This window comes from Typopeltis vanoorti, chromosome 6, assembly GCF_054136105.1.
Source record: "Typopeltis vanoorti isolate ZY-2024b chromosome 6, IOZ_Tvanoo_1.0, whole genome shotgun sequence".
In the NCBI taxonomy this organism is placed as follows: Eukaryota; Metazoa; Arthropoda; class Arachnida; order Uropygi; family Thelyphonidae; genus Typopeltis; species Typopeltis vanoorti.
This window is the reverse complement of record NC_143554.1, coordinates 84,051,584-84,078,295: the sequence shown is the minus strand read 5'-3', so window position 1 is coordinate 84,078,295 and position 26,712 is coordinate 84,051,584. Positions and strand designations below refer to the sequence as shown.

Sequence of the window (26,712 nt, the reverse complement as noted above, 5' to 3'; positions counted from 1 at the left end):
AGTAAGCAAACAGACAAGTAAGTCAAGTTTGCGCCTGAATGTGGTTCAAGACTTACGTGGCGGTGCAACACCAAGGCAACTCGTGGTAAAGATGGATTAAGTTCTGATCACTTTCCTTAGTATTTCCCATAAATGTAAAACACATCTCCTAGGAGATGTATGATGTTATACATTATGGGTAGGGGTCACTACCCAGACTGGTTTCAACCTTTATTGAGGTCTCATCAGTGAGTAGGCAGACCCTGAAATGCCAAGGTTTAAGTAATACAAAGCTTATCAATTTTACCTATGCAAGTTGCCAGAAGGTGCTTTGACCTTATTAATTAAGAATCTCTGGATGAGAGAAAGATGTGAAAAGTTTTTTACCTTGGGTATAATATATGTTAAAGATACCAAGTAATTTTATAACCTTGGTTTTAATCCTTTTTCCCAAGTAAGCAAACAGACAAGTAAGTCTGTTTTAAGAGAGGGTAACAAACTGTTACCCTCTCTTAAAGGTGGCAGTTCACTGAAACCCCCTTAAGAATTCTAGCTTTATATTTCAAAGCACCTTACTCAATAAGGAACAGAGATTCTATTCAGAATCATAAGGTTAAGTCAGTCATATATCACAAACTTCAGTAACCAAAACTGAATCATAAATTTGAAAACCTCTTCAAAAATGCTCACAAAGCATAGCTAAGCCATCAACAGATTAAACAGCTTATTGGTCTCATCAACATAACATACACTGATAGAATAGGGGAAGTTTATTTCCAGTGCATAGAAGCACTGGCTTCAAACTAAATTGTGAGGTATTTATAAAATCACTTCTTAGGATCTCATTCTCTCTGCTTTTCATTAATTCCTTAACATCACGGCAAAACACAAACACATGGTAAAAGAAAATTATTTTACATTTTGCAGTTACTTTCAAAACAAAGTATTTTTGTCATGTAGACCTTAAAATGTCAACTTGAATTTTGGTAAGATGCAGATCTCCCAATCTGCTTGGGTGGTTTAAATGAGGTGCTTATGTAACTGATAGTTGAAAATCTAGATCTGGTTGATGAGTATGTGGTGTGTGCAGCACTTTCAGGTCCACTGGCAGTGCAGTTTTTATCCACAGTCCCTATCTCAAGTAGCTTAGGAGCTAGCAATGTTCTAGTATGAGGTACTGGCCTCGTGGCTGAAGAGAGCCTGCCTAATGAGGGATTACATATGTATTTTATGACTATAAAATACATATGTAATTGTATTTTATAGTCATGTGCGTGTGTTCAAGGGGACAGTTTGCCTGTTTTGAAGGACAAAAAACATGAGTTTTCAGGTGAAAAAACCCTCTACTTCCGTATGAGACTAACTCACCTTTAGTCGAAAGAAACCAGATAAAGGTTCCTCATGTCATGGATGGGGATCAAACCCAGGACTTTCTGACCAAAGAGCTTCATCTATTAGGAGGTTATCAGAGCTTTCCAGACCCCACTCCTCATATATTGTACTTTCCATTTATTTTTTTACACAGTCCAGAAACTCTGCAATAAAGACCAAACATAGAACTTTTTCAAGCTACTTCAGGCCTCCAATAAGCAGGATGATGGTCTCACATGGGTAACAAAATTCCATGGCCATAGATGTTGTTTGGAGAGTGGGTATGCTAACTACTCAGCCAACCTAGGTTGAGCAGTTACACACAGTGCTTTTTTTCTGGCAGTATGCAGTACCGCCACCTTTTTTTTTCTAAAGTTTTTAAAAATTTTTGATTTATTGACAGCAAAATGTATTATAAATATTCTGGTAGATGGTACTGTGTTCACGAATTGAATTTTCAGTTTTCATCATCATCTTCATCAAATTCCTGCCATGTACCCTCAAGGAGTGTACAGGATATGACAGTACTACATGAAAAATTTACATCATTACTAACTTTCTATCTACAATTTTCCTCCAAATCAGTCTGTTACTTGTCAAGATTCCAACATTATCAGATCTTATATTTCTATCGTCTAAGGCACTTTGTACCGTATCAATCCACCTATATCTTGGTCTTCCTCTGGGTCGTTTTCCTGCCAACCTGGCAGAGAACACTTGTTTTGCTAATCTTTCCTCTCCCATTCTATTTAAGTGACCATACCACCTGAGATTAGCTCTGCTAACGCATTCCTGGATGCTGACAATGTCAACTTCTTTCCTAATATCCTCATTTTTAATATGATATTGCCATTGATGCCATCTGTTCACACCAATAATCTTTCTCAGGACTCTCATATCTGCGGTCTCTAGTCTTTGGTCAAGTGTTTTACTTCTGACCCAGCTCTCAGATCCATAAGTTAAAGCTGGTTTGAACACTGTCTTGTATACAGCTAATTTAGTGTTCCGACTAATTTCTCTCTTATTCCATATGAATTTATTCTATTGACTTCCCACCATACCAGCTTTGCTGATTCTGTTGTCTATTTCTATATTTAATTTACCATCTTCAGTAAAAATCGTGCCTAAGTAGCTGAAATGTTTTACTTGTTCCACAGGTTCTCCATTCGCAACACAGTTGACATTTTCAATGATTCTGCCTATTTTCATTGTCTTTGTCTTTTTATTGCTGACCTTCATACCATATCTATTACAACATTTATTCAATTTAGTCAGAGAATCTTGCAGACTTGTAGCAGATTTATTTAGAAGTATAACATCATCCGCATAAAGCAAAGAGGTGACATTAACATCTCCAATTTTGATATCGGGTTTAATACCACTTTCCTTTATAATGTGATCCATATAGATAATGAATAACAGAGGGGATAATGTACATCCCTGTCTCACACCAGATTTAACATTAAACCATCTTCCTGTACTTCCTTCAATTCTAACTGCTGACTTACAACTCAAATAAAGACTAAGTATTGCTTGATATAATGCCCCATTGACACCATATAACTGCAGCGTATTGAATAGCTTCTCTCTTGGCACCTTGTCATATGCCTTTTCCAAATCGACAAAACTTAAATACAGATCTTTATTATATTCCCATGCTTTCTCGACTATTTGTTGTAAAGTGAAGATCTGATCCTGACAGCCTCTATTTGGCCTGAATCCAGCTTGTTCTTCACCAAACTTTTCTTCCACAATTCTTCTCAATCGTTTCTCAAGTATACTTGCATAGATCTTGCCAGGAACACTCAGTAGGGAAATACCTGTGTAATTCTCACATTCAGTTTTATTTCCCTTTTTATATATGGGTACTATGAGAGCTCTACTCCAATCATCGGGAATTCGTCCCTCAGTCCAGGCTTTCTGAACTATGCAGTGCAGCCACTGTAACACTTTTATACCGCCATACTTCAGCATTTCTGGTCGAATATCATCTACTCCTGCTGCCTTTCTACATTTCAAGCCTTTGATGGCTTTTTCTACTTCAAGTATGGATATGTATTCCTGACTGCATTCCTGGTCAGTGTTTTTTTATCACTGTGCTGTCATCACTGCTTGTTTCATTTAGCAGTTTTTCAAAGTAATTACTCCATACTTCAAGTATATCTTTTTCTCCTGTTTTCATGTCAACTTTATCATCTCTAACTCCTTTTACAGCACTCTTTCCTCCATTCCTAAGCTTCTTCAACAACCTCCAGAATATTTTGCCCCCTTCTTGATATTTATATTCTATATTCTTGCCAAAGTCCTCCCATGACTTTTGTTTAGCTAGTTTTACACACTGTTTAGCTTTCTTACATTTGTCTCTGTATTCTGTAAGAGTAAAAGCTGACTTATTTGCCAGGAACTTTTGATATGCTTTCTTCTTTTCCTTCACTACCTCTTTAACTTCCTGTGTCCACCAGGGAGTTCTGATTTTTTTATCCTTGCACACAACCTCACCACATGCCTCTCTGGCAGAATCAAAGGCAAACTCTTCAGAGTTTGCCACTGAATCTCCAAGGTTTGATTCCTGTTCTCAAACTCTTTCATTTTCTTTTCAATAATCTTTCTGTATTTTAGTTTACAGTTCACATCTGAGAGCTGCTCAACTTTTATTCGCTTTAAAACTTTCTTACATGTTATTCTTTTCAATATGGAATTCAATTTTATCCTGCTCAAGACTAAATAGTGATCACTTCCAATTTCAAATCCTCTGTACACTCTGGTGTCCTGCACCAGGGAGAAAACATCACTATCAACAATAACATAGTCAATGAGACTTTTCTTATTCCTTGCCTCGTCTCTCCATGTGAATTTGTGCACATTTTTATGTTGGAACATGGTGTTAGTAATAACCAGTCCATGTCCGGAGCAGAAATCCAACAGATATTTGCCATTATTATTAGCTTTGCTCTTTTCTCCAAATTTTCCCAAAATATTTTTTTTTGTCTCACAATCATTTCCTACTCTGCTATTTAGATCCCCAACAAGGACCAACTTTTCCTTTTTCATTGTGTCAGTTGCTTGTTTCTAAAGCCTCAAAAAATTCCTCCACTTCTACCTTAGTAGAACCTTCTGTGGGACCATAGTTACAAATAAGTCTCATTGTCCAGTTCCCCATTCTCATATTTGCCCACATTACTCTACTTGAGACTGACTGCCATTCAAGAAGATTAGCTTCGTGTTATGTGTTGAATACTATGGCTACTCCTTCTTTTCCTTGATTGTCATTGCCTGAATATAACATTTTGTATTTATTGCTCAGAAAGATCTCACCAGTTTTGGTATTTTTTGTTTCAGTCACCCCTATTATGTCGATCTGGTACTTATCTAATTCCTCAGCTAGCTCCATTTCTTTGCCATTCAGGCTTCTTACGTTGATAGTACCGATCTTTAACTCTGGTGATGTTGAGTTGGGGTGTGTTTTAGGATTTGTTCCAGTAGCTGACTTTTCGCTGTTCGCCCTAGTTCCCTGGCGAAAACAACGGGGGCCTTGTTTAACCGGGCGACGCCCCAGCCGGCACGAAATTTTGTCATGTTGTACCATTATTTTTTATTTTGGTTTAACCAATAAGAATACAATTTGGTCAGCTAAATCCCAAATTGCCAGCCCATCCTCGTTCGTTCAGTATCAAAGTAGAAACCCAACAGGGTGCACCACGAGAAGGTGATGATTGGACATTAGGTCAGAAGCCCTGGTCGGTTCTCCGCATTCCTTTAAAGGCTATGTGGAGGTCTCCTCTCAGTTATACAGCTTTGACCCTTAAGCAACCCATTTTCAGTTTTCATTACTCATAAGTTGGTACCCTGCTTTCCTGTTTCATAGGTAGATAAGCAACCGGAAACAGGAAGTTGTGTTCACTTACGATTACTTCCAATATCAGTTTATCAGTTCTATATTCACTCTGCAACAGGTAGGTTGAAATTGAAGTTGAAATTAAAAAGTTAGCAAGCAAATTTCGCTTAAATGAAAGAGAAGCAGTTCGTAGTTTCCATGAATATCTTCAAGAAAATAGAATCCCGGACATACTACATCCTCTAAAGCAGCGCTCCCCAAACTGTGGGCCACGGCCCCCTTGGGGGCTGTAGGTTTTGTTGAGGTGGCCGTGAAATAATGAAAACAAATTTAAAATCTTTTAAGACTAAGATTTTTTTTTATCTCAAAGAAACGTATTTAATTATTATTATTTATTATTTCTTTTTTTGTTAATTTTTATATTTTAATGGGAAAAAAACCACACATTGGTGCATGTTCAGGAATTTTGCTTCCTGCGTATTTCGGCAGTTAATGAATATTAGCAAATATTGGCTTATTCATATAAGTTTCATTTCAAAGCAGAAATCTAAGAATTGCAGTTTCAAATATTTCACCTGATATTGGTGTAGCAGTATTGAAACACATCCATCACATTAAATTGTTATTAAACTTCTTTTATGTTTTTAATTCTTTCTTTATTACTAATCGTTTTACATTTCATGTGCTTGCACTGCAAATGTACAATTGCAATATATCTATCTATATAAAAATATAAGATAATGTGCAATGTCAAATGTGTATGTAAGATGCTAAAAACGTAATATTTGCATTTGATTTTTGGAATATTCACTGTGTATGTTTTGTATTGAATATAAATAAAATAAATATTATAATAATATGTCTATATATTATGATGATTTTTTTGAGGGGGGGTGTGTGTGAAATATTTTAATTTTTCCAAAGGGGGCCCTGATATCCAGAAGTTTGGGAAGCACTGCTCTAAAGCACACTTTGGGCACAATTGCAATATCTTCCAGTGAATGTGAAAGGGGGTTTCTCCCAGATGAATCTTATAGTAACTTCATCTAGGTCATCTCTGCTTGTACAGACAACTTCTGCACTGATGTTCATCAGGATAGTAGGACCTCTCTCACGCAGTTCAACCCCAGCAAATATGTGGACTCTTGGCTGCTCGGAGGTCATCATTCTGCAGTTGATACCAAATGCAAGAAGCGATCTAGAGACGACGAGGGTATATCGGAGAATATATTAAAAGTGTGGAAGATGCTGTAATAACATCTTCATGGTGAGTACCGGCACCTTTTTTTCAGAAAAAAAACCACTGGTTACACATATTACATGACGTGATGTGATGTGATGATAGAATTTTTGCACACCTTCAATCTTGAAACATATCAACATTGAAATGACTAAGTGCAACTTGATGCTGCTGATTGCATATGATTATGTTAAAATTACTTCTTTTTGCATAAAGGTAAATTTCAGTGTAATACAGTGTTATCTATTTAAAAAAAAGCTGGTATCATTACTCCTTTCCATTGTTTGTTTAGTTTTTTATATTACATTCTAACAAAATATATTCAAAGTATTCACATTATATTCAAACACATTATGAAAATCTTGTGATGAAAATCATCCACTGGTCATAGCCATCAACAGGCATCCATAATATCAGTGTGGTTTTAAACACATATCCTGAGGATGGAGGTCCAAAAGCACTATTCAACCAACTAACCAGGCTGATAACATTCTATTACCAATTTAGAAATATACAAAATTTCTAATTCTTACCTTCTTATGGTGCACCCTGTTAGGTATCGACTAGATACTAAATGAACGAGAATGGGCTGGCAATTTGGGATTTAGCCAAACAACCAAATTGTATTCTTATTGGCTTAAACCACAATGTAAAATGATGGTACCATATGACAGAATTTCATTCCAGCTGTGGCATTGCCCTGGATAAACAAGAAACCCGTTGTTTCTGTCAGAAACCAAGGCAAACAGCAAAAAGTTAGCTACTGAAACAAATCCCAGAACATGACCAACTCACCATCAACAGATTTCAATAGATTATGTTGGTGTTACAAACATAATAGGCATGACTGTAACAAAAAAAACAAAAACAGGTGAGATCTTTCTAAGCAACAAATACAAAATGTTATACTCAGGTAATAACTAATAACAATCAGGGAAAAAAAGGAGTTGCTATAGTATTTGACACTAAATATGAGGATAATCTTTTTGAATGGCAGATAATATCAAGTAGAGTGATGTAGGCAAATACCAGAATGGGGAACTGGACAATGAAACTTATTTGTGCCTCTGGCTGCACAGAAGGTTCTACTAAGAAATGGAAGAATTTTCAAGGCATCAGAGAAAGCAACTGACACAATGAAAAAGGAAAAGTTGGTTCTTGTTGGAGATATAAAAAGAAGAATAGGAAATTATTACCACACATATAAAAATGTTTAGAGAAAAGAACAAAGCTAATAATAATGGTAAGAGCCTGCTGGATTTCTGTTCAGGACAAGGACTAGTTATTACTAAAATCATATCCCAACATAAAAATGTGCACAAATTCGCATGGACAGAAGATGCAAGAAATAAGAAAGTCTCATTGACTATGTTATAGTCGATAGTGTTGTTTACTACTGGTTCAAGACACAAGAGTATACAGAGGATTAGAAATAGGAAGTAATCCCTATTTTGTTTTGAGAAGGATAAAATCAAATTTCATATTGAAAAGAAGAATGTGTACGAAAGTTTTAAAATGTCAGGAACATCAAATACACAAACATCATTGAAGAAAAAAAATTAAAGAATTTGAAAACAAGAACCAAACCTTGGAGATTCAAAGGCAAACCCTGAAGAAAACAATGATTAATTGATTCAGCCAGAGAGGCATGTTGTGAGATTGTCTGTAAAGATAGGAAAAATCAAAACTGCATGGTGGACTGACAAAGCTAAAGAGCCAGTCAAGGAAAAGAAGAAAGCATATGAAAAATTTCTGAAAAGTAGTCAGCTTGTGCTCTTAGAGAATACAAAGAAAAATGTAAGAAAGCAAAGTACTGTGTAAAACTGGATAAACAAAAGTCATGGGAAGACTTTGGTAAGAACAAAGAAAATAAATATCAGGAAGATGGTAAAATATTCTGGAAGTATTTGAAAATGCCTCCAGAATATTTTGAAAATAAAGATATTCTAGATGTCTGGATAAATTACTTTGAAAGTCTACTAAATGAAACAAGCAGTGTCAGCACAGTGGTAGAAAACTCCCAACATGAATGCAGTCAGGAACACACATCCATACTTGAAGTAGAAAAAGCCATCAAAATCCTGAATGTGGAAAGGAAGTTATAGTAGATGAAATTTGACCAGAAATGCTCAAATATGAAAGCATAAGTTTTACAGTGGCCGCCACATGGCATAATTCAGAAAGCCTGGTAAGAGTAGAATTCCAGATGACAGGAGTAGAGCTCTCATAGCACCATCTATAAAAAGGGAAATGAAACTGAATGTGAAAATTAACAGAGAGTATTTTTCTACTGAGTGTTCTTGGTAAGATTTATGCAAGTATACTTGAGAAATGTCTAAAAAATTGTGGAAGAGAAGTTGGTGAAGAACAATCTGTGTTTAGGCCAAACAGAGGTTGTTAGGATCAAATTTTCACTTTAAGACAAATAGTTGAGAAATCTTGGGAATATAACAAGGATTTGTATAATTTTTGTTGATCTGGAAAAGGAATATGACAAGGTGCAAGGAGGAAAGCTCTTCAAAACATTACAGTTATATAGTGTAAATGGGATATTATATTGAGCAATAGTCTCTATTTAAGCTATAAGTCAGCAGTTAGAATTGAAGGAGGTACAAGAAGATGATCTGATGTTAAATAAAGTGCACATTAGGTGCAAGGGCACACATTATCTCCTCTGTTATTCATTATCTATATGAAGCGCATTATGAAAGCAAGTGGTATTACATCTGATATCAAAATTAGTGATGTTAATCACTAATTTTAATATCAGATGTAATACCACATTCTCTTTATTTTATGCAGATGATGTTATACTTCTGAATAAACCCAATACAAGTCCCTGACTAAACTGATTAACTAAACTGAATAAATTCAGTATGAAAAATCAGCAATAAAAAGACAAACACAATGAAAATAGAAAGAAACTTCAAAAACATCAATTGATATTTTATTATTTTAATAGGATATGCCTATAGAACAAGTAAAACATTTCAGCTATTTAGGTATAATTTTAGTGAAGATGATAAATTAAATATGGAAATAGACAACAGAATTAGTAAAGTTAGTATGCTAGGAAGCCAACTGATTAATTATCTGTATACAAGACAGCATTCAAACCAATTTTAACTTATGAATCTGAGAGCTGGGTTAGAAATAAAGCACTTGATTAAAGACTTGAGACCACAGATATGACAGTTGAAGATTAGTAGAGGGAACAGATAGCATCAATGACAGTATATTAAAAATGATGATATTAGGAAAACTCACCATTGTTAGCATTCAGGAATGTGTTAGCAGAGATAATCTCAGATGGTAAATCACTTAAACAGAATGGGAGAGGAAAGATTAGCTAAACAAGCATTCTTTGCCAGGTTGTCAGGAAAAAGACCCAGTGAAGATCATGATGTAGGTGCATCAATACAGTAAAAAGTACCTTAGAAGACAGAAATATAAGATCTGATAATATTGGAATCTTGACAGATAACAGATTAATTTGGAGGAAAATTGTTGATTGGAAGTTAGTGATGGTGTAACTTTTTCACATAATGCTATCATAATAATCCTGTACACCACCTGAGGGTACATATCAGAAATTTGATGATGATAAACTTAGCTACTCTATTTCTAAAGAATATGTCCTATAAACTATTTTTGTTGCCATAAATCCATCTCCATACATATAACACAACTAAATTATCATTAAAAGAAAAGCATAATTACTAAGAAAAGGCTTACTGATCTTGCTGTATTGAAACTGTAATTGCTTTATTCTGAATTTTGAGAATCAAGTCTTTCAACATTAGAGGATCATCTTTTCTTAAAATAAAACCTATAGCTGAAAATAAAAAGATCATTACATAAAATCCACCAATCATATAAATTCAAGAAATAAAAAGTGTGAAAAATATAATTAGGAAAATTCCCTTTTCTATACTTAATGGAAATGAATGGAGCAAAAAGAATTTTCATTTAAAGTTTCAATGTTTAGCATCAAATCAATTGAAATTTGCAGTTGACGGATTTATAACAACTACTAATCAATGAATTTTGCTGTAATGAGATATATGATCATGAGTTATTTAGAATAACCCTAAGGTAAAAGTGTTCTGATTAATGTGAATACTGAACTGAACTGTGTAAGTGCATGGAAAAAAAACCTCTAGTTTTTTTTCCATGAGTTTTGGAAAAGAAAAGCCTTTCTAACTCCTGTATATGACAACTTACTAGAATTTCATGTGAAACACATATGGTTTAAACTACAATGTTTAAAAAGAAGTCAAAAGACACCCTCCAGGTAACAAGTCACATGTTTTTAGCTGGTATAAATTGAAGGAATATGATGTTCCTGAGTACAATGGTGTTCAAATGAAATGGTTGTGAGAAAGGAAGTGATGGAGTTTGAAAGAAAAATTGTGAAAGGATGCTCGCATGCCTATCTGTTCAGCAAACTGTTGACAAATTGGGTCATCCTAGGTCAACATTAAATGATATACCATACTGAAACAGAAGCGCAGGAAGTCAACTGAAAGTGCTACCAGCAGTGGATGATCCACCCAATCAAAGAACATGACCCTAGTGTGCTACGAAGGATAATGTTAAAATACAATAGGCTGAAACATTGAGTGTGGAGTTCCAGACATCCAGTGGAACATGAATCTGCAAAAATGAGGCTCAGAACATGGATTTCCACTGTAGGACTGCAATTCAAGTCCCAAATTACCTAAACCTGAATATGCACCTGTCTTCAGTGGTCCAAAGAGCATGAACAGTGAGATGCGGAAGCTTGGAAAGTTGTTATGGCGCGACGAATCACGCTACATCCTTTACCAAGCAGATGGACAGGTGTTGGTGTGGTGAATGCATGGTGAACATCTCTTACCAGAGTGTATAACCCCAACTAAGAAATTTGGAGGTGGCAGTGTCATGGTATGGTCCTGTTTTTCTTGGTTTGGCCTCTATCTGTGGTGCTATGATGAACTCTGAGAAGTATCTGAACATCAATACTTCATTTTTTGTGGTGTTTCTATGGAACTGACCACTGTCTCTCTCTCTCTCTCTCAGCAGGACAAAAGCACCGTATCATAAGGCTGCTGTAACTGCGTGGTTTGTGGACATGAACATCACCACACTTGACTGGCCTCCACACAGCCCTGATCTCAAACCCTATTGAATATCTGTGGGATTAACTGGAGTGTTGGGTGAGATCAAGGGATGTCTGTTCCACAACAGTCCAGCATCTCATTAAGTGCCTACAGGAAGAATACTCCAAAATTATTATTGATTGCTATCATATGCTTTTGGAAAGTATACCCTGTAGGATTGCTGCAGTCATCACAATGAAAGGAGGTCCTACATCTTATTAAGGTGGGTGCCATGGCTATTTATTCCTCACACTATGCTGTCTATTGACTTCTTTCCAAGCAGTGGAATCCATAATATCCTCCATTTCGATATAATAAAACTGTCATTTAATTTCATAGACAACATTGTATTAAAAAACAACAACAATGCAACATAAAAAATCTGTACAATACTATACAATACAACATAAAACAAAATATTCCACTTATTTCTTCAAATAACAAAAATATTAACAGAACTTATTTTAAATTCTGAAATACAGAGAATAAATTATAATGTAGGAAAATGAATTTTTCAGCATTTTAGCAGCATTTAGGATTGCTGATGTCACTGCAGTGAAAGGAAATCCTACATCTTATTAAGGCAGGCACTGTGGCTATTTTTTCCTCACACTATGGGATGAACAAATATGTGCTACTACCATTGACATCTTTCCATCAGTATATATGTATTTAATTTACAGTATTATATCCAGGTACCTGATGATGGACCATGCCTTACTTCATGTAATATATATCTGTTATATTATTCTGTAGACTGGTCCCTCCTCTTCTTTCTCCTCTCCTTGCTCCTTCCCCCTGATGCTATTAGAGTATTCGAGGGCTAGGGGCGAGTCTTTCCTATCTTGCTAAGTCATTTCGTCTTATGCAGCCACCGAAGGAGGCAAGCTAGCCTCAATAGGTGCCGGTCCCAAGCCCGGATAAATGCGAGGGTTGATGTCAGGAAGGGCATCCGGTCGGAAAACTTCAGTGCCAACTCAAACTATGATTATGAGTCGAAGAGAAAATGATATAAGGGCTAGGGCGTACCCCTTAAGCGACGCGCAGCCACATCGCCCTACAGCTGTGAGAAGTGGACGAGGGCTACCGCATCAAGAGCGGGTGCGGTTAAAGAAGCGAGCCCAGCAGGTGGAGCGGATGTTGCGAGTAGGAACACTGAATGTTGGAAGCATGACTGGAAGGGGAAGAGAGGTGGCAGACATGATGAGGAAGAGGAAGTTGGACATTTTGTGTGTGCAGGAGACAAGGTGGAAAGGGGGAAAGGCAAAGGAACTGGGAGATGGATATAAATTGTTTTACTCTGGAGCGAATAACGAGGGAAGAAATGGTGTAGGAATTGTGGTGTGTGGCAGAATGAAGGGTGAAGTACTGGACGTGGGTAGAAGGAACGACAGGATCATGCGAATGAAATTGGGTCTTGGAGAAGAGCGGGTGGTCGTATTATGTGTATATGCCCCGCAAGTTGGTTGTACAGCAGAGGAAAAAGATGAGTTCTGGAACGTGTTAGATGAAGAAATGAGGGAATTGGAAGAAAATGAGATGGTGATTGTCGGAGGAGACTTGAACGGGCACATAGGAAGACAGAATAGAGACTGTGAAAGGGTGCATGGTGGCCACGGAGTGGGAATGATGAACCAGGAAGGAGAGAGGGTTGTGGACTTTGCAGTAGCGTTTGATCTGGCAATTGTGAACTCGTTTTTCTTCAAGAGGAAAGAACATTTGATAACATTTAGAAGTGGTAACAACAGCTCACAAATTGACTACATTTTGACTAGAAGAAAACATCTTAAGGTTGTGACAAATTGTAAAGTAATTCCAACAGATCAAGTAGCACAACAACACCGACTGCTGTGCGCATACTTTAAAATAAGATCGAAGATAAGAACTTCTGGTTGCCATGGGATGAAGACAATTAAGTGGTTTCGCTTAAAAGAGGAGAGTGTGAGGAATCGTTTCAGGGAGAGAGTGTTAGAGAGGATTTCGGATGGACTGGAAAGTGTACAAGATTGGTGGAAACATAATTCAAAAGTAATCCTGAGCTGTGCAATCGAGGTGCTTGGTGAGACATCTGGAAAGATTAGAGAGCAGAAGGAGGGTTGGTGGTGGAATAATGATGTACAAGTGGCAGTGACAGCTAAGAGGAAGACAAAGCAGAAGTGGGATGAGTCAAGAGTGGAAGAGGACAGAGGTGTACAAAGAGAGAAAGCAAGAAGCCAAGAGAGTTGTGGCACAGGCGAAGGCCATGGCATATCAAGATCTGTATGATCAATTAGAAACAAAGGAAGGACAGAGAAAAATTTACCAACTAGCGAAATGTAGAAATAAAGCAGCTAAGGACATCTTACATGTGAGGCAGATCAAAGATGCTGAAGGAAGAGTATTATGGAGGGATGTGGACATAAGAAACAGATGGAAAATATACTTTGAGGGACTTTTGAATGAGGAAAATGCAAGGACTCACAGAGGAGATGGGCAGCCTTCTGAGGGGATGGTGCAGAACATCAGTAGAATGGAAGTGAAGGAGGCCATGAAGAGGATGAGGAATGGAAAAGCGGTGGGCCCCGACAGAATTCCAGTGGAGGCATGGAAGGCACTGGGGGAAGAAGGAATTGACCTGCTGTGGGACCTGTTCATGAAAGTTTGCCAACAGGAAAATATACCTGAGGAATGGAGGGAGAGTACTCTTGTTCCCATCTACAAGGGTAAAGGGGATGCACAAGACTGTAAAAATTACAGAGGAATAAAGTTGATGTCCCACACAATGAAGATCCTAGAAAGGGTTCTTGATGGTAGATTGAGGGAGGAGGTGGAGATTGCAAAGGAACAATTTGGCTTCATGCCTGGTAGATCAACAACAGATCCTATCTTTGGGTTACGACAGATGATGGAAAAATATCGAGAGAAACAAAGGGAGCTACATCTGGTATTTATTGATCTGGAGAAAGCATACGATAGAGTGCCAAGGCAAGAAGTCTGGAGGTGTCTGAGGGAGAAGAAGGTGCTGGAGAAATATGTCAGGTTGGTGCGGGAAATGTACAGAAATGTGAAGACAAGTGTTCGGACCTGTTTGGGACAGACAGAAAGTTTTCAAGTAACAGTTGGCTTACATCAAGGGTTAGCATTAAGTCCGTTTCTGTTTAATATTGTGATGGAGGTGGTAACAGAGGAGGTGAGAGAAGATGCACCTTGGACAATGTTGTATGCAGATGACATCTTGCTGTGTGTAGATTCAAGAGAAGAAGCGGAAACTAAACTGGAAAGATGGAGAAAAGTACTGGAAGAGAGAGGTATGAGACTGAGCAGAAGTAAGACAGAGTATATGTGTTGCGCAGTGGGCGGTGGCCAGGAGACAGATCTGGAGCTGGAAGGAAATGTCACCAGGAAGGTGAGAGACTTTAGATACTTAGGTTCAACAGTGGAAGAAGATGGAGGAGCTGAGAAGGAAGTGGGATGCAGGATACAAGCGGGTTGGAGGAACTGGAGGGAGATGGCTGGAGTGTTATGCGATAAGAGGGTGCCGATCAATCTGAAAGGCAAAATTTATAGGACAGTAGTGAGGCCAGCTATGACATATGCTATAGAAACTGGCCCTGAGGAAAAATAACATCAGCAGGATGGAAGTAGCAGAGATGAGAATGCTTAGGTGGATGTGCGGTGTGACCAGAAAGGATCATCTGAGAAATGACTATGTCAGGGGAACAGTGAAAGTTATGAACTTAGGAGCGAAAATACAGGAGGCAAGGTTGAGATGGTTTGGTCATGTGATGAGGAGGGAGGACGAATATGTGGGAAGAAGGGTCATGCAGATGGATGTGCAAGGAAGGCGAAAGCGTGGGCAGTCAAAGAAGAGATGGAGGGAGCTGGTAGAAGAGGACTTGAAGATGAAGAACTTGGATGTGGGGACAGCCCAAGACAGGAAGGTGTGGAGGAGACTCATAACAAACAGTGACCCCACTTAAGTGGGAGAAGCTGTAGAAGAAGAAGAATATCCAGTATTAGAGCCTCCATAGCTCAGTCAGTATAGACAAAGCCCTTTGGTCGGAAAGACCTGGGTTCAATTCCTGTCGGTGAAGTGAGGAATCTTTCTTTGGTCTCCTTCGTTGAAAGGTGAGTTAGCCAGTCTCATACGGAAGTGGGGGGGGGGGTCACCCAGAAACTCGGGCGAAACCCAGATGAATACATCCCAGCCATATGTTGGTCCCAAGCGTGGTTAAAATTGGGGTTCATGGTGAGCTACCCTGTAAAAATCTCACCAAGAACACTTTGCAGGCAATGCCTACAAAGTCACTTAGGGTCAGAAACAACTGAAAGGGAAAAACCACCACCACATCCAGTATTATTTTATGAACCACAAGGAGAAAACATTAGTAAAAATTATTTAATCAACACGTTACTTACTCTTTATGATGTGCTTCATCAAGAATAAAATACAGGGTGGCCATAAAATAACTTTCCCTCTTTGTAGGCATCTGTAACTAAAACCAATCAATAAACAGAATGAGACCAAATTTTATACTGAGACTTTTGAAGGCATGGGGAGATGATTTCTGCGAAAAAAGATTTAGAACCAAAAGTCGCTGATAGGGGAAATTTTGGCACTGGCGGAGCTGAAAACAAGCGGATAATTACATTAAAGGCAGATAAAATGGAATAATAACATTTCGATGTAAGTGACAGCTGCATCACTCATTCCAGCTGGATATGTGGCACGTTACAATGATAAGAATAATAATAATTAAACTAAAACAACAACTTATGAGAGACACAGAAATTAATATAGCGATTGAACTCACAGGAAATAATGTTTTATTCATCAGAATCGTCAGTCTCTTCTTGCACTGCTTTCCATCCTCTGCCAGGTCTAACTCCTAGTGATCCAGTTTCTTCAAACTTCTTAATCATAGCTCTCAGTGTTACAGCTGACACAGGACCTGTACGCAGGTTATGAAGTCTTCTAAATTCCTGATGGGCCGCTACGGCATTGCACTGTTTAAGTTAAAACAACTTAACAAGTAAAGACTGCTGAGGCAAGGTAGGATGCATATTGAGCACAATTCGCCAGTCATTCGAATAACTGCCTGAACATTCCCAATCCCATTTTAAGTGGAATTGGTGGCGCTGCTGTCACGTGTGCACAGTAAAATTTGCATCTCTTTTTACCTGCGTTTACTGCAAATATCTGACTGCTTTTGGCTCCGCCAGTGCCAAAATTTCCCCTATCGGTGACTTTTGGTACTATATCTTTTTTTCGTGGAATTCATCTCCCCGTGCCTTCGAAAGTTAACATAAAATGTGGTCTCATTCCATGTATTAACTAGAGATACCTCCAAAGAGGGAAAGTTAATTTACAGCCACCCTGTATTTTAATTTGGAGGAAGGGAGGAAAAAAAAAAAAAAAAACATTAACAGACTGATTCCAAAACTAATAAAATGCTATACACCCAATTCTCCATTTACACAATAGATTGGTTCCAGAAAAAATCGCATAAAAAAGAATACAGTGCATATGAAAAAATAGAAGAATGGTTCCAGATGTGAAAAAATCTGATACAAACAATAAGTTATTTTCAAACAAAATATATGAAAATCATTGAATAAAACTCTAATTTTAATGGAATATATATATATATTTTAAATGCTTATTTAAAGTATATACATATGTATATTTCTTAAAGAAAATAGTGTGCTACTAATAAAAGAGAAATTCGAAAAGGCTCAAATACACTGCTCATATGGTTATTAGTTTAAATTTTATTTGCCATCACTTTTTGACAGTAGCTGCATTCTTTCGTATGAGACTGGAATAAAATCATTTCCATTACTTGAAACACTTTGGGCTTACTGTTCATACTGCAATGGAGAAACATTTTCTTCAGTAAAAGGAACTAAATTAGCATTAATTTTCAATAATTCTGAAGATTGATTTTTTTTTTTTTTACCACGAACTCTGTAATTAATCGTTGAGATCCTGTTTTGACTAGATCTTTGTATAATTCTTCATATCTCACCATGACTTCAGTTCACTTTTAAATTGTTCGTCTCGTTCAGTATTTGGATCATGTCTAAGAAAACGACTTCAATTTACTAGCCATTTGAAGCCCTTCTTTAATTAATTCTACACTGAGTGGAATCACTTCTTCATCATCACTTTTTCATCGAGATTCTCAAGGAGAGCTTCTATTATTTCATCATCACTAATAGCCTTGTCAACCATCAATTCTTCAATATCTGCAGAGGAAAAATTATCAAATCCTTCTCCACCAACTCATGTGTTCATCTGATGATATTGGGATATTCAGTTGTATGCAAAATGTACAGAGTGTTTCTTTTTCACACATTTTGGCCAAGTAGCTATCTAGCATGCATTTAAAGTTGATGGTTTCAATTCTGATAATGCCACCTTAGCAAGTTTGATGCAATCCAAAATAGAAAATTCTTCCCCACATCAATAACTGTTAGTAAATTATCCTTATCTAGTTTATCCAAAATGTATTGGAATATTCTTCTTATGTAGTAAGTTTTGAAGGTAGTGATCAACCCTGGTCTAGTGGTTGTATTAAGGATGTTGTATTAGGTGGCAGAAAACAAAATTTCACATTCAGGTGTTCTAAAACAGGATGGCCAGGAGCATTGTCTATAATTAATAAAACTTTAAAGTCCAGATTTTTTTCATCAAATAGTGTTTAACTTCTGGAACAAAACAGTGATGGAACCATTCATTAAAAATTTCTTTTGTAACCCAACCTTTTTTGTTTGCCTTCCAGTGCACTGGTAACATGTTAAAATCCACACATTTCATTGCCCGTGGTCTTAGGGATCAATTAATGAGTAATGCTTTAATATACAATCTCCTGAATGCATTGCTGTAAAATAATAGTCACACGATCCTTAGCTCTTTATAGCCACCAACACGTTTTTGTGATTTCGCTATATAAGTTCTACATGCCATTTTATTTCCAAAAAAGCTGGTCTCATCTGCATTCTAAACTTGATCATGAGTGTAGGCACCATTTTCAATAATTTTAGACAGTTTTAAAAGAAATTCTCTAGCTGCTGGCTCATCTGCAGATGCAAATTCTCCTTTTATTTTTACATTATGAAGCGCATATCTTTTGAGAAATTTTGTAAGCCAACCTGTGCTTGCAGAAAAATCACAATTGTTGTTTGATGTTGTTGGTTCCTTTTCCTGAACGTGTTTGTACAATTGTAATGCTTTCTCTTTGATGACATTTCTCTCTAAAGATATTCCTTTTTGTGAGCAATCTTCTATCCACATCAACAGGGCCCTTTCCATCTTCACTTATATAATGTCTTTCATATACACGATGACGACTTGGCACCTAATTTTATTCTATAAAGAACAGATTTTCTAATGGCCTCTTCATTTTTCTTAATCGTTCTCATGGTAGCTTCGTTCAGTCCAAAATATTTCCCTAAGGATGTTGAACCTTCTCCAGCTACTAAACGATCTAAAATTTGGATCTTAATTTCTAAAGAAATAGGGTTTCTTTTCTTCTTCTTTCTAACTGAATTATCAATTATCTGATGTGATTAATGGGGTAATGTTACGAAAATATCTGAAAATAACCAATAATTAATTTTACTGATTTGATATTACGTATAAAAAACTTCATACCTGTATAACTCTATTGCACGAACAAAACTTTTATGAACAAAACACAAAAAGACGTAAACGTTTTGAATTGTAAACAAGAAATGATTGTTTAGCAAACAGCTTAACTCCTTCCAAGCAGATATATATAAATGGGCCTCCCACAATGGACCAACTTAACTTTGAGGAATCAGCATAGCACCCTTCTGCTTCCAGGAACCAACAGCAAATGAATATAACAAATCATCTGTTGGCTTAACTTTGGGGAATCATAATTACAAAACTTGATTTTTTTGTTGTTGTTGCCACAATTGTCTACATTCTATAGCATAGAGTAATCCCAGATATTTAAAACATTGAGGAGGGGTTCCCCAAAATTCAAGTTTAAGTACATACGTACGGTTCTAGGAAATGATAATTTATAATGGAAATACCCTTTTTTAAAGGGAACTGAATTCAAACAAAAATTTTAAAAATAAGTGCCATTTGATCACCGTGTAAAAATAGAATTCCTTCTGTTTTCTAAACTATGTTATTTCGAAATTGTATAAAAAAGGTCATGTAAAAAGAGAATTAGTTATATATATAGACCTGTCATTAAACTGATGCCATGCACCATGACAATTCTATATTATCAGTTTCCTGATATATACCCTCAAGGGGTGCAGGCTACTACAATAGCACCACATGATTACAATTCTACATATGGTTGTTCAGTGCATATCATGATGATTCAGATTTCATATCATCAAGTTTCTCTATTAATGATGGAGTACCCAAGGTTCTGTACTCTCATTCACACTCTTCTTCTTCCTTTTCATTAATGACCTTCTCTGACTTCAAATCTTATTCATAGCTTTGCCAATGACGGTACTCTACATTCCTCTTCCTTATTCGAGTAGCAGACTTGAGGCCAACCCTAATTAAACCAAGTTATTACTCCCAATGACAGATACTATATCCTAGAAGTGCCGTTCCTGGTAGCTCAAACATGGACAACAGAAGACTTGACCAGCAAGAGCAAAATCACTTCACGTAAATGGGACATAGTGATCCTCCTCCTTTTCAGCAAGAGCTGTACTACTAAAAGGGTAGAAGCCACAAGATTTTACATAACCAATGACTTAAACACTGATCTCCTCAACTTCCCAAATGGGGAGAAGACAACTTAGCAAATTTTAGTGCCTTTAAAATTCAGGTCTGCCTTATTTGCAAGAAAGATCCTACTTCACTCCCACTTACTTTTGATAATGTTCCAATTTCCACTTCAAGATCAGCTTTCTCTTCTTAGTCTAACTGTCATATCCAGTTTATCTTAGTACAAACCTTGGCCTTTAAAAAGCTTTGTGTTCTTTTTTGTTGAAAACATTACTACTCTTCCTCTTAACTCCTGACATTTTATAAGTCTCAGATCTGACCAACCTTGGAATATTGTTCCCATATTTGGGGTGGTGTGCACTGAAAACCTCCTTAAGAATTCTTGATGATAAACAGAAGAGAGCAATCCACTTGATAGGTGACCCTTCCCTCAAAGACTCCCTTCAGTCGCTTTCCAATTTATGACATTAATGACCTTTAATTACATTAATGACTTCTGCACTATGCCTTTTCTGTATGTATTTTCATGGGCATTGCTCATCTGAATTGGCCATTACCATTCCTCTACTTTCTTCTAGCCATGTAAGAACTAGACCAGCCACTGGCTAACACTGATACGCTGCCTAACTCCAAACATACCAAACAAAATTGTAAAAATTTCACCCTCCCCCCTTCCTTCTTCATTCAAGCCACCTCTATTCTTTGTGACATCTCCCCATACTGTTTTTCTTCACCAAATACAATCTCCAACCTCCAAGAAATATCAAAATATTATTTCTTTCTTCATAAGCACTTACCCACATATAGTAGAGTTGTATTATAGGTTCTGTGACCTTTCATGTGTTGGGTCATCATCACAAAAAATAAAAAATAACAGTCATTTTAAGGAATCAATCTGCTAATATAAGTTTTTTTCAAATTAAAATATTTTATTCTTAATGAAGTAGATCTCTATAATGTACTTCATCAGAATACCAGAAATAACATAAAGGTTTCTTCCTAGTTTATGACGAGAACCAAGAGCTTGAAACAGTCAGGCCAGTGAAACCTTCTTCCTTTCCAGTAATAGGCCTAGTAGCCTGTTACAGTCTCCTCCCATCTTTTCAAAGGTCATCCTCTATTCCTTCTCCCATGATGTCGATATCTCTGTATCTCCTTGGGGAGTCTTCCTTCACTCATTCTTTCTGTATGTTGTCTCCATCTCACTCTATAAAGATTGATGTAGTCTAAAACAGATATCCCTCAAGTTCCTTTAAAATATCGCTATTTCTTTTGAAGTCTAGTCTATTATATCCAGCTGTTTTGTGCATGAATCTCATTTCAGAGCTTATCAGTCTCTTTCTGTCTGCTTGAGTAAGGGTCCAGGCTTCTGAATGATATGTTAAGATAGATTTTGCTATTCAGCTGTGGATTCTTATTCTTGTTTTCTTGCTTATTAAATCATCATCATCATCAAATTCCTGACATGTGCCCTCAAGGGGTGTACAGGATATGATAGTACTACATGAAAAATTTACATCATTACTAACTTCCATTCTGCAATTTTCCTCCAAATCAGTCTGTTACTTGTCAAAACTCCAACATTATCAGATCTTATATTTCTATCGTCTAAGGCACTTTGTACCGTATCAATCCACCTATATCTTAGCCTTCCTCTGGGTTGTTTTCCTGCCAACTTGGCAGAGAACACTTGTTTTCCTAATCTTTCCTCGCCCATTCTGTTTAAATGACCATACCACCTGAGATTAGCTCTGCTAATGCATTCTGGATGCTGACAATGTCAAGTTCTTTCCTAATATCCTCGTTTTTAATATGATATTGCCATTGATGCCATCTGTTCACGCCTATAATCTTTCTCAGGACTCTCATATCTGCGGTCTCTAGTCTTTGGTCAAGTGTTTTACTTCTGACCCAGCTCTCAGATCCATAAGTTAAAACTGGTTTGAACATTGTCTTGTATACAGCTAATTTAGTGTTGCAACTAATTTCACTTTTATTCCATATGAATCTATTCAATCATCGGGAATTCGTCCCTCTCTACAGGTCTTCAGAACTATGCAGTGCAATCACTGCAAGACTTTTATACCACCATACTTCAGCATTTCTGGTCGAATATCATCTACTCCTGCTGCCTTTCCATATTTCAAGCCTTTGATGGCTTTTTCTACTTCAAGTATGGATATGTATTCCTGACTGTATGCCTGTTGAGTGTTTTTTACCACTGTGCTATCACTGCTTGTTTCATTTATCAATTTTTCAAAGTAATTATTCCATACTTCAAGGATATCTTTTTCTCCCGTTTTTTCATGTCACTTTATCATCTCTAACTCCTTTTATAGCACTCTTTTCTCCATTTCTAAGCTTCTTCAACAACCTCCAGAATATTTTACCACTTCTTGATATTTATTTTCTATGTTCTTGCCAAAGTCCTCCCATGACTTTTGTTTAGCTAGTTTTACACAGTGTTTAGCTTTCTTACATTTGTCTCTGTATTCTCTAAGGTCACAAGCTGACTTATTTGCCAGGAACTTTTGATATGCTTTCTTCTTTTCCTTCACCGCCTCTTAACTTCCTGTATCCACCATGGAGTTCTGATTTTTCTATCCTTGCAGGAAACCTCACCACATGCCTCTCTGGCTGAATCAATCAGTTTTCTTCAAGGCTTGCCACTGAATCTCCAGGGTTTGGTTCCTGTTCTCAAACTCTTCCAATTTCAAATCCTCTGGTGTCCTGCACCAGGGAGAAAACATCACTATCAACAATAACATAGTCAATGAGACTTTTCTTATTCCTTGCTTCTTCTTTCCATGTGAATTTGTGCACATTTTTATGTTGGAACATGGTGTTAGTAATAACCAGTCCATGTCCTGAGCAGAAATCCAACAGGTATTTGCCATTATTATTAGCTTTGCTCTTTTCTCCAAATTTCCCCAAAATATTTTTGTATGTCTGACATGCATTTCCTACTCTGTTATTTAGATCCCCAACAAGGACCAACTTTTCCTTTTTCATTGTGTCAGTTGCTTGTTTCTAAAGCCTCAAAAAATTCCTCCACTTCTACCTTAGTAGAACCTTCTGTGGGACCATAGTTACAAATAAGTCTCATTGTCCAATTCCCCATTCTGATATTTGCCCACATCACTCTACTTGAGACTGCCTGCCATTCAAGAAGATTAGCTTCGTATTTTGTGTTGAATACTATGGCTATTCCTTCTTTTCCTTGATTGTCATAGCCTGAATATAAAATTTTGTTCATTTATTGCTCAGAAAGATCTCACCAGTTTTTGTCTTTTTTGTTTCAGTCACCCCTATTATGTCGATCTGGTACTTATCTAATTCCTCAGCTAGCTCCATTTCTTTGTCATTCAGGCTTCTTAAGTTGATAGTACCGATCTTTAACTCTGGTGATGTTGAGTTGGGGTGTGCTTTCAGATTTGTTCCAGTAGCTAACTTTTCGCTGTTCACCCTGGTTCCCTGGCGAAACAACGGGGGGGGGGGGGGTTGTTTAACCGGGCGATGCCCCAGCCAGCATGAAATTTTGTCATGTTGTACCATCATTTTGTATATTGGTTTAAGCCAATAAGAATACAATTTGGTCAGCTAAATTCCAATTGCCAGCCCAACCTCATTCGTTCAGTATCCGGGTAGATACCCAACAGGGTGCACCAAGAGAAGGCGAGGATTGGACATTAGGTCAGAAGCCCTGGTCGGTTCTCCGCATTCCTTTAAAGGCTATGTGGGGGTCTCCTCTCAGTTATACAGCTTTGACCCTTAAGCACCCATTATTATATGAATGCCAAAACTGGTTGTTTCCCTCTACTCTCTTATAATATTATTAATATAGATATTAAAGAGGAGTGGCAATAGACTACATCCTTATCAGACACCTGCATTTATGTTCACTGATTCAGAATTTTGTGTGGCTATCTTTATTGTAATTTTGTTATTGTTATATATATATATATTATAAAAACACTAATATAAGGTGATTATATGGGTTCCTGAACAGAGTCCATGTCTTTTAAGTAGTGCAAATTGAAGCAACTCCCACACCAAAGGTTACATTTTCATAAACTTTCTGGGAGAATTTCAAAACTTTTCAAGTTTCTATTTTATCAAGCTATAACACCAATGGATTAATAATATCATAACAATGGCACCATCTCCCCATGCCAGATTTAAGCCTTTTAGACTATTTATTTCAATAATTTATTTATGCATCCAGCAAAAATTCATTTACATATAACATGACTTTCTGACATGAGATTGCTATGGTACTGGACAGAGCGCTTTTGCCCTCTTGTGGTTTTCTGCCTGGTCTCTGATAACAACAGTAAAACTTCAAAACACTAATAAAAGACAATTATATGGGTTCCTGGGCAAGAATCCATGTCTTTTAAAACCAAGGCAACTCTCATGCCAAAGGTTATATGGTCATAAACTCTGCGGTAAACTTTTCAAGTTTCTATTTTATCTGGCTATAAAATTAATGAATTAATAATATACTAAAAATATCTAATACCATGGACATGCCAACCACAGAAGCTTAATGTCTGTTACATATATTTATGCTCTTTCATATTAAGTAACTATGATTACTTACTTGATATGAAAGAGATAATTCGTGGGATAATTAGAGTATGATTAATGTAATTATCTCATGAAAATAACTACAGTAATTATCTTCATGAGGTCCATTCAGAAAGTATCTGGAATGATGTGAATACAAAGAAAATGCAGACTTACAGAATTCTGAGTTCAGTTACTTTCAAAGTTAGTCAGTGTGGCAATATACTTTTTTCAATAATGTCTGCAAGTACTGAAAACATTTAATGAAGTCTGTTTTTAGGATATCCAAAGCATCTTTGTCAAATTCTTAATGGCCAAAATACCATCGAATCTGTAGCCTATTATTTTCTTTAATCTCCAAAACAAAAACCTCATTACCTGTTATATTTTTGAAAACATTTTCATCAATTAGATGCATACTTGAATAAATTAGTGGCATGAATATTGTTGTTTTTCAATTAGTAGACAGAGCACAAACTTTGCTGAAACTTAATTTTAACTGGAGAAGCGAACATGATGATGATACATAGCCTATGAAAAATTGCAACCACTTCTGCTGTCTTACTCTTAATCATCACAATGAACAAAACTGTTTTCACCCCTCCCCCCCAACCAACACGCTGTGTCATAATTTCGTGATGGTGACAGTCACCTACAGCATAATTCACTTCTGATCCCATCTGGCTACTTCTTTCTATCTGGTCCCTTGCAAAGGCTGTTAAGTGCAACTTCTGACCTATTTTGTTTCCAACTCTCTCTCTCTCTTGTATTCTGATGGTGTGCCATGAAGACATATGCTAAAGATAAGATAGACCTCTTGGCATAAGCCTTTTCCTCTTGAACAGGCAACCAAGGCAAATCTCATCCACTATTCCATGACTGCTCACTGCATACCTCCCATGATCTTACTCTAGAAGGAATATCAGAAAAAAATCCTCAACCGCCTCGACACTAATAAGTCCCTTGGTCCAGATAGTATTCTCCTTTCTACTGAACTACAAATTTGAGATCCAGCATTCACACCAATCCTGCATTACTTATACAAGCTGTCATACTCGACAGCATAGAAGTAAGCCATGTGTGTGTGTGCGTGTCCCTAAATGTCAGACATCAAAATTACTGTCCTGTTGCTCTCACCTCAATACTCTCAAAGGTAATGGAGATGGTCATTAAAGAAGCTTTTTCACTATTTGGAGACCAAGCAATTAATTAACAATTACTACTATGGACTCTACCATTGCATCTCTCATTCACTGGTAGATCTCTTCACTAACCTTTTCAATCACTTTGGACAAAACTTATGCAGATGCTCTTGATATTTCCATGACATTTGATTGAGCCTGGCTTTGAGGCTTCCTCTTTGACTGTTCACTAAATGTCAAGGTAGATAGTTGCCTCTCATCATATTTCTTTATCAATGTTGGAGCAACTACAGCTCTGTGCTCTCACCCACACTCTTATACAACAATGACCTTCTCTCATTAACCTCAAATTTCCATAGTTTTGTTGATGACATAAACTCCTCTTTTTGATTCAAAAAACCTTAGAGTATTCAAATAATTCAGGCTTCAAGATCTTCCCTAATCAATGTCTTAAACACTGATCTCACCATTCTCAAGTGGGAGTGAAGATACTTAGTGAATTTTAATTATAAAAACACAATCCTGTCTTATTTCTCATAAGAAAGATCTTTCTTCACTTGCCATTATTACTGTTGGTAATATTCCAAATGCCAGACAATAACAGCTTCCTCATCCTGGGTTGGCTTTCATACCTAGCCTATCCTGGATTATATACTATTTAGTATATAATCTTTTTCATTTAAAACACTACTTTTCTCCTTCACAATTCCTAACACTTAATTCCA

The 26,712-nt window shown here is 36.9% G+C and overlaps 1 protein-coding gene across 1 annotated transcript in view; it reads right to left on the bottom strand.

Annotated features, from left to right (window-relative positions):
• Positions 1–26,712, bottom strand: part of LOC150105645 (nucleolar MIF4G domain-containing protein 1) — a 189,641-nt gene that overhangs the window by 66,751 nt on the left and 96,178 nt on the right. The window contains exon 9 of the mRNA XM_090394970.1: positions 10,161–10,260. Coding sequence (XP_090251096.1) covers positions 10,161–10,260 — 100 coding nt within the window. The remainder of the gene's footprint in view (positions 1–10,160; positions 10,261–26,712) is intronic.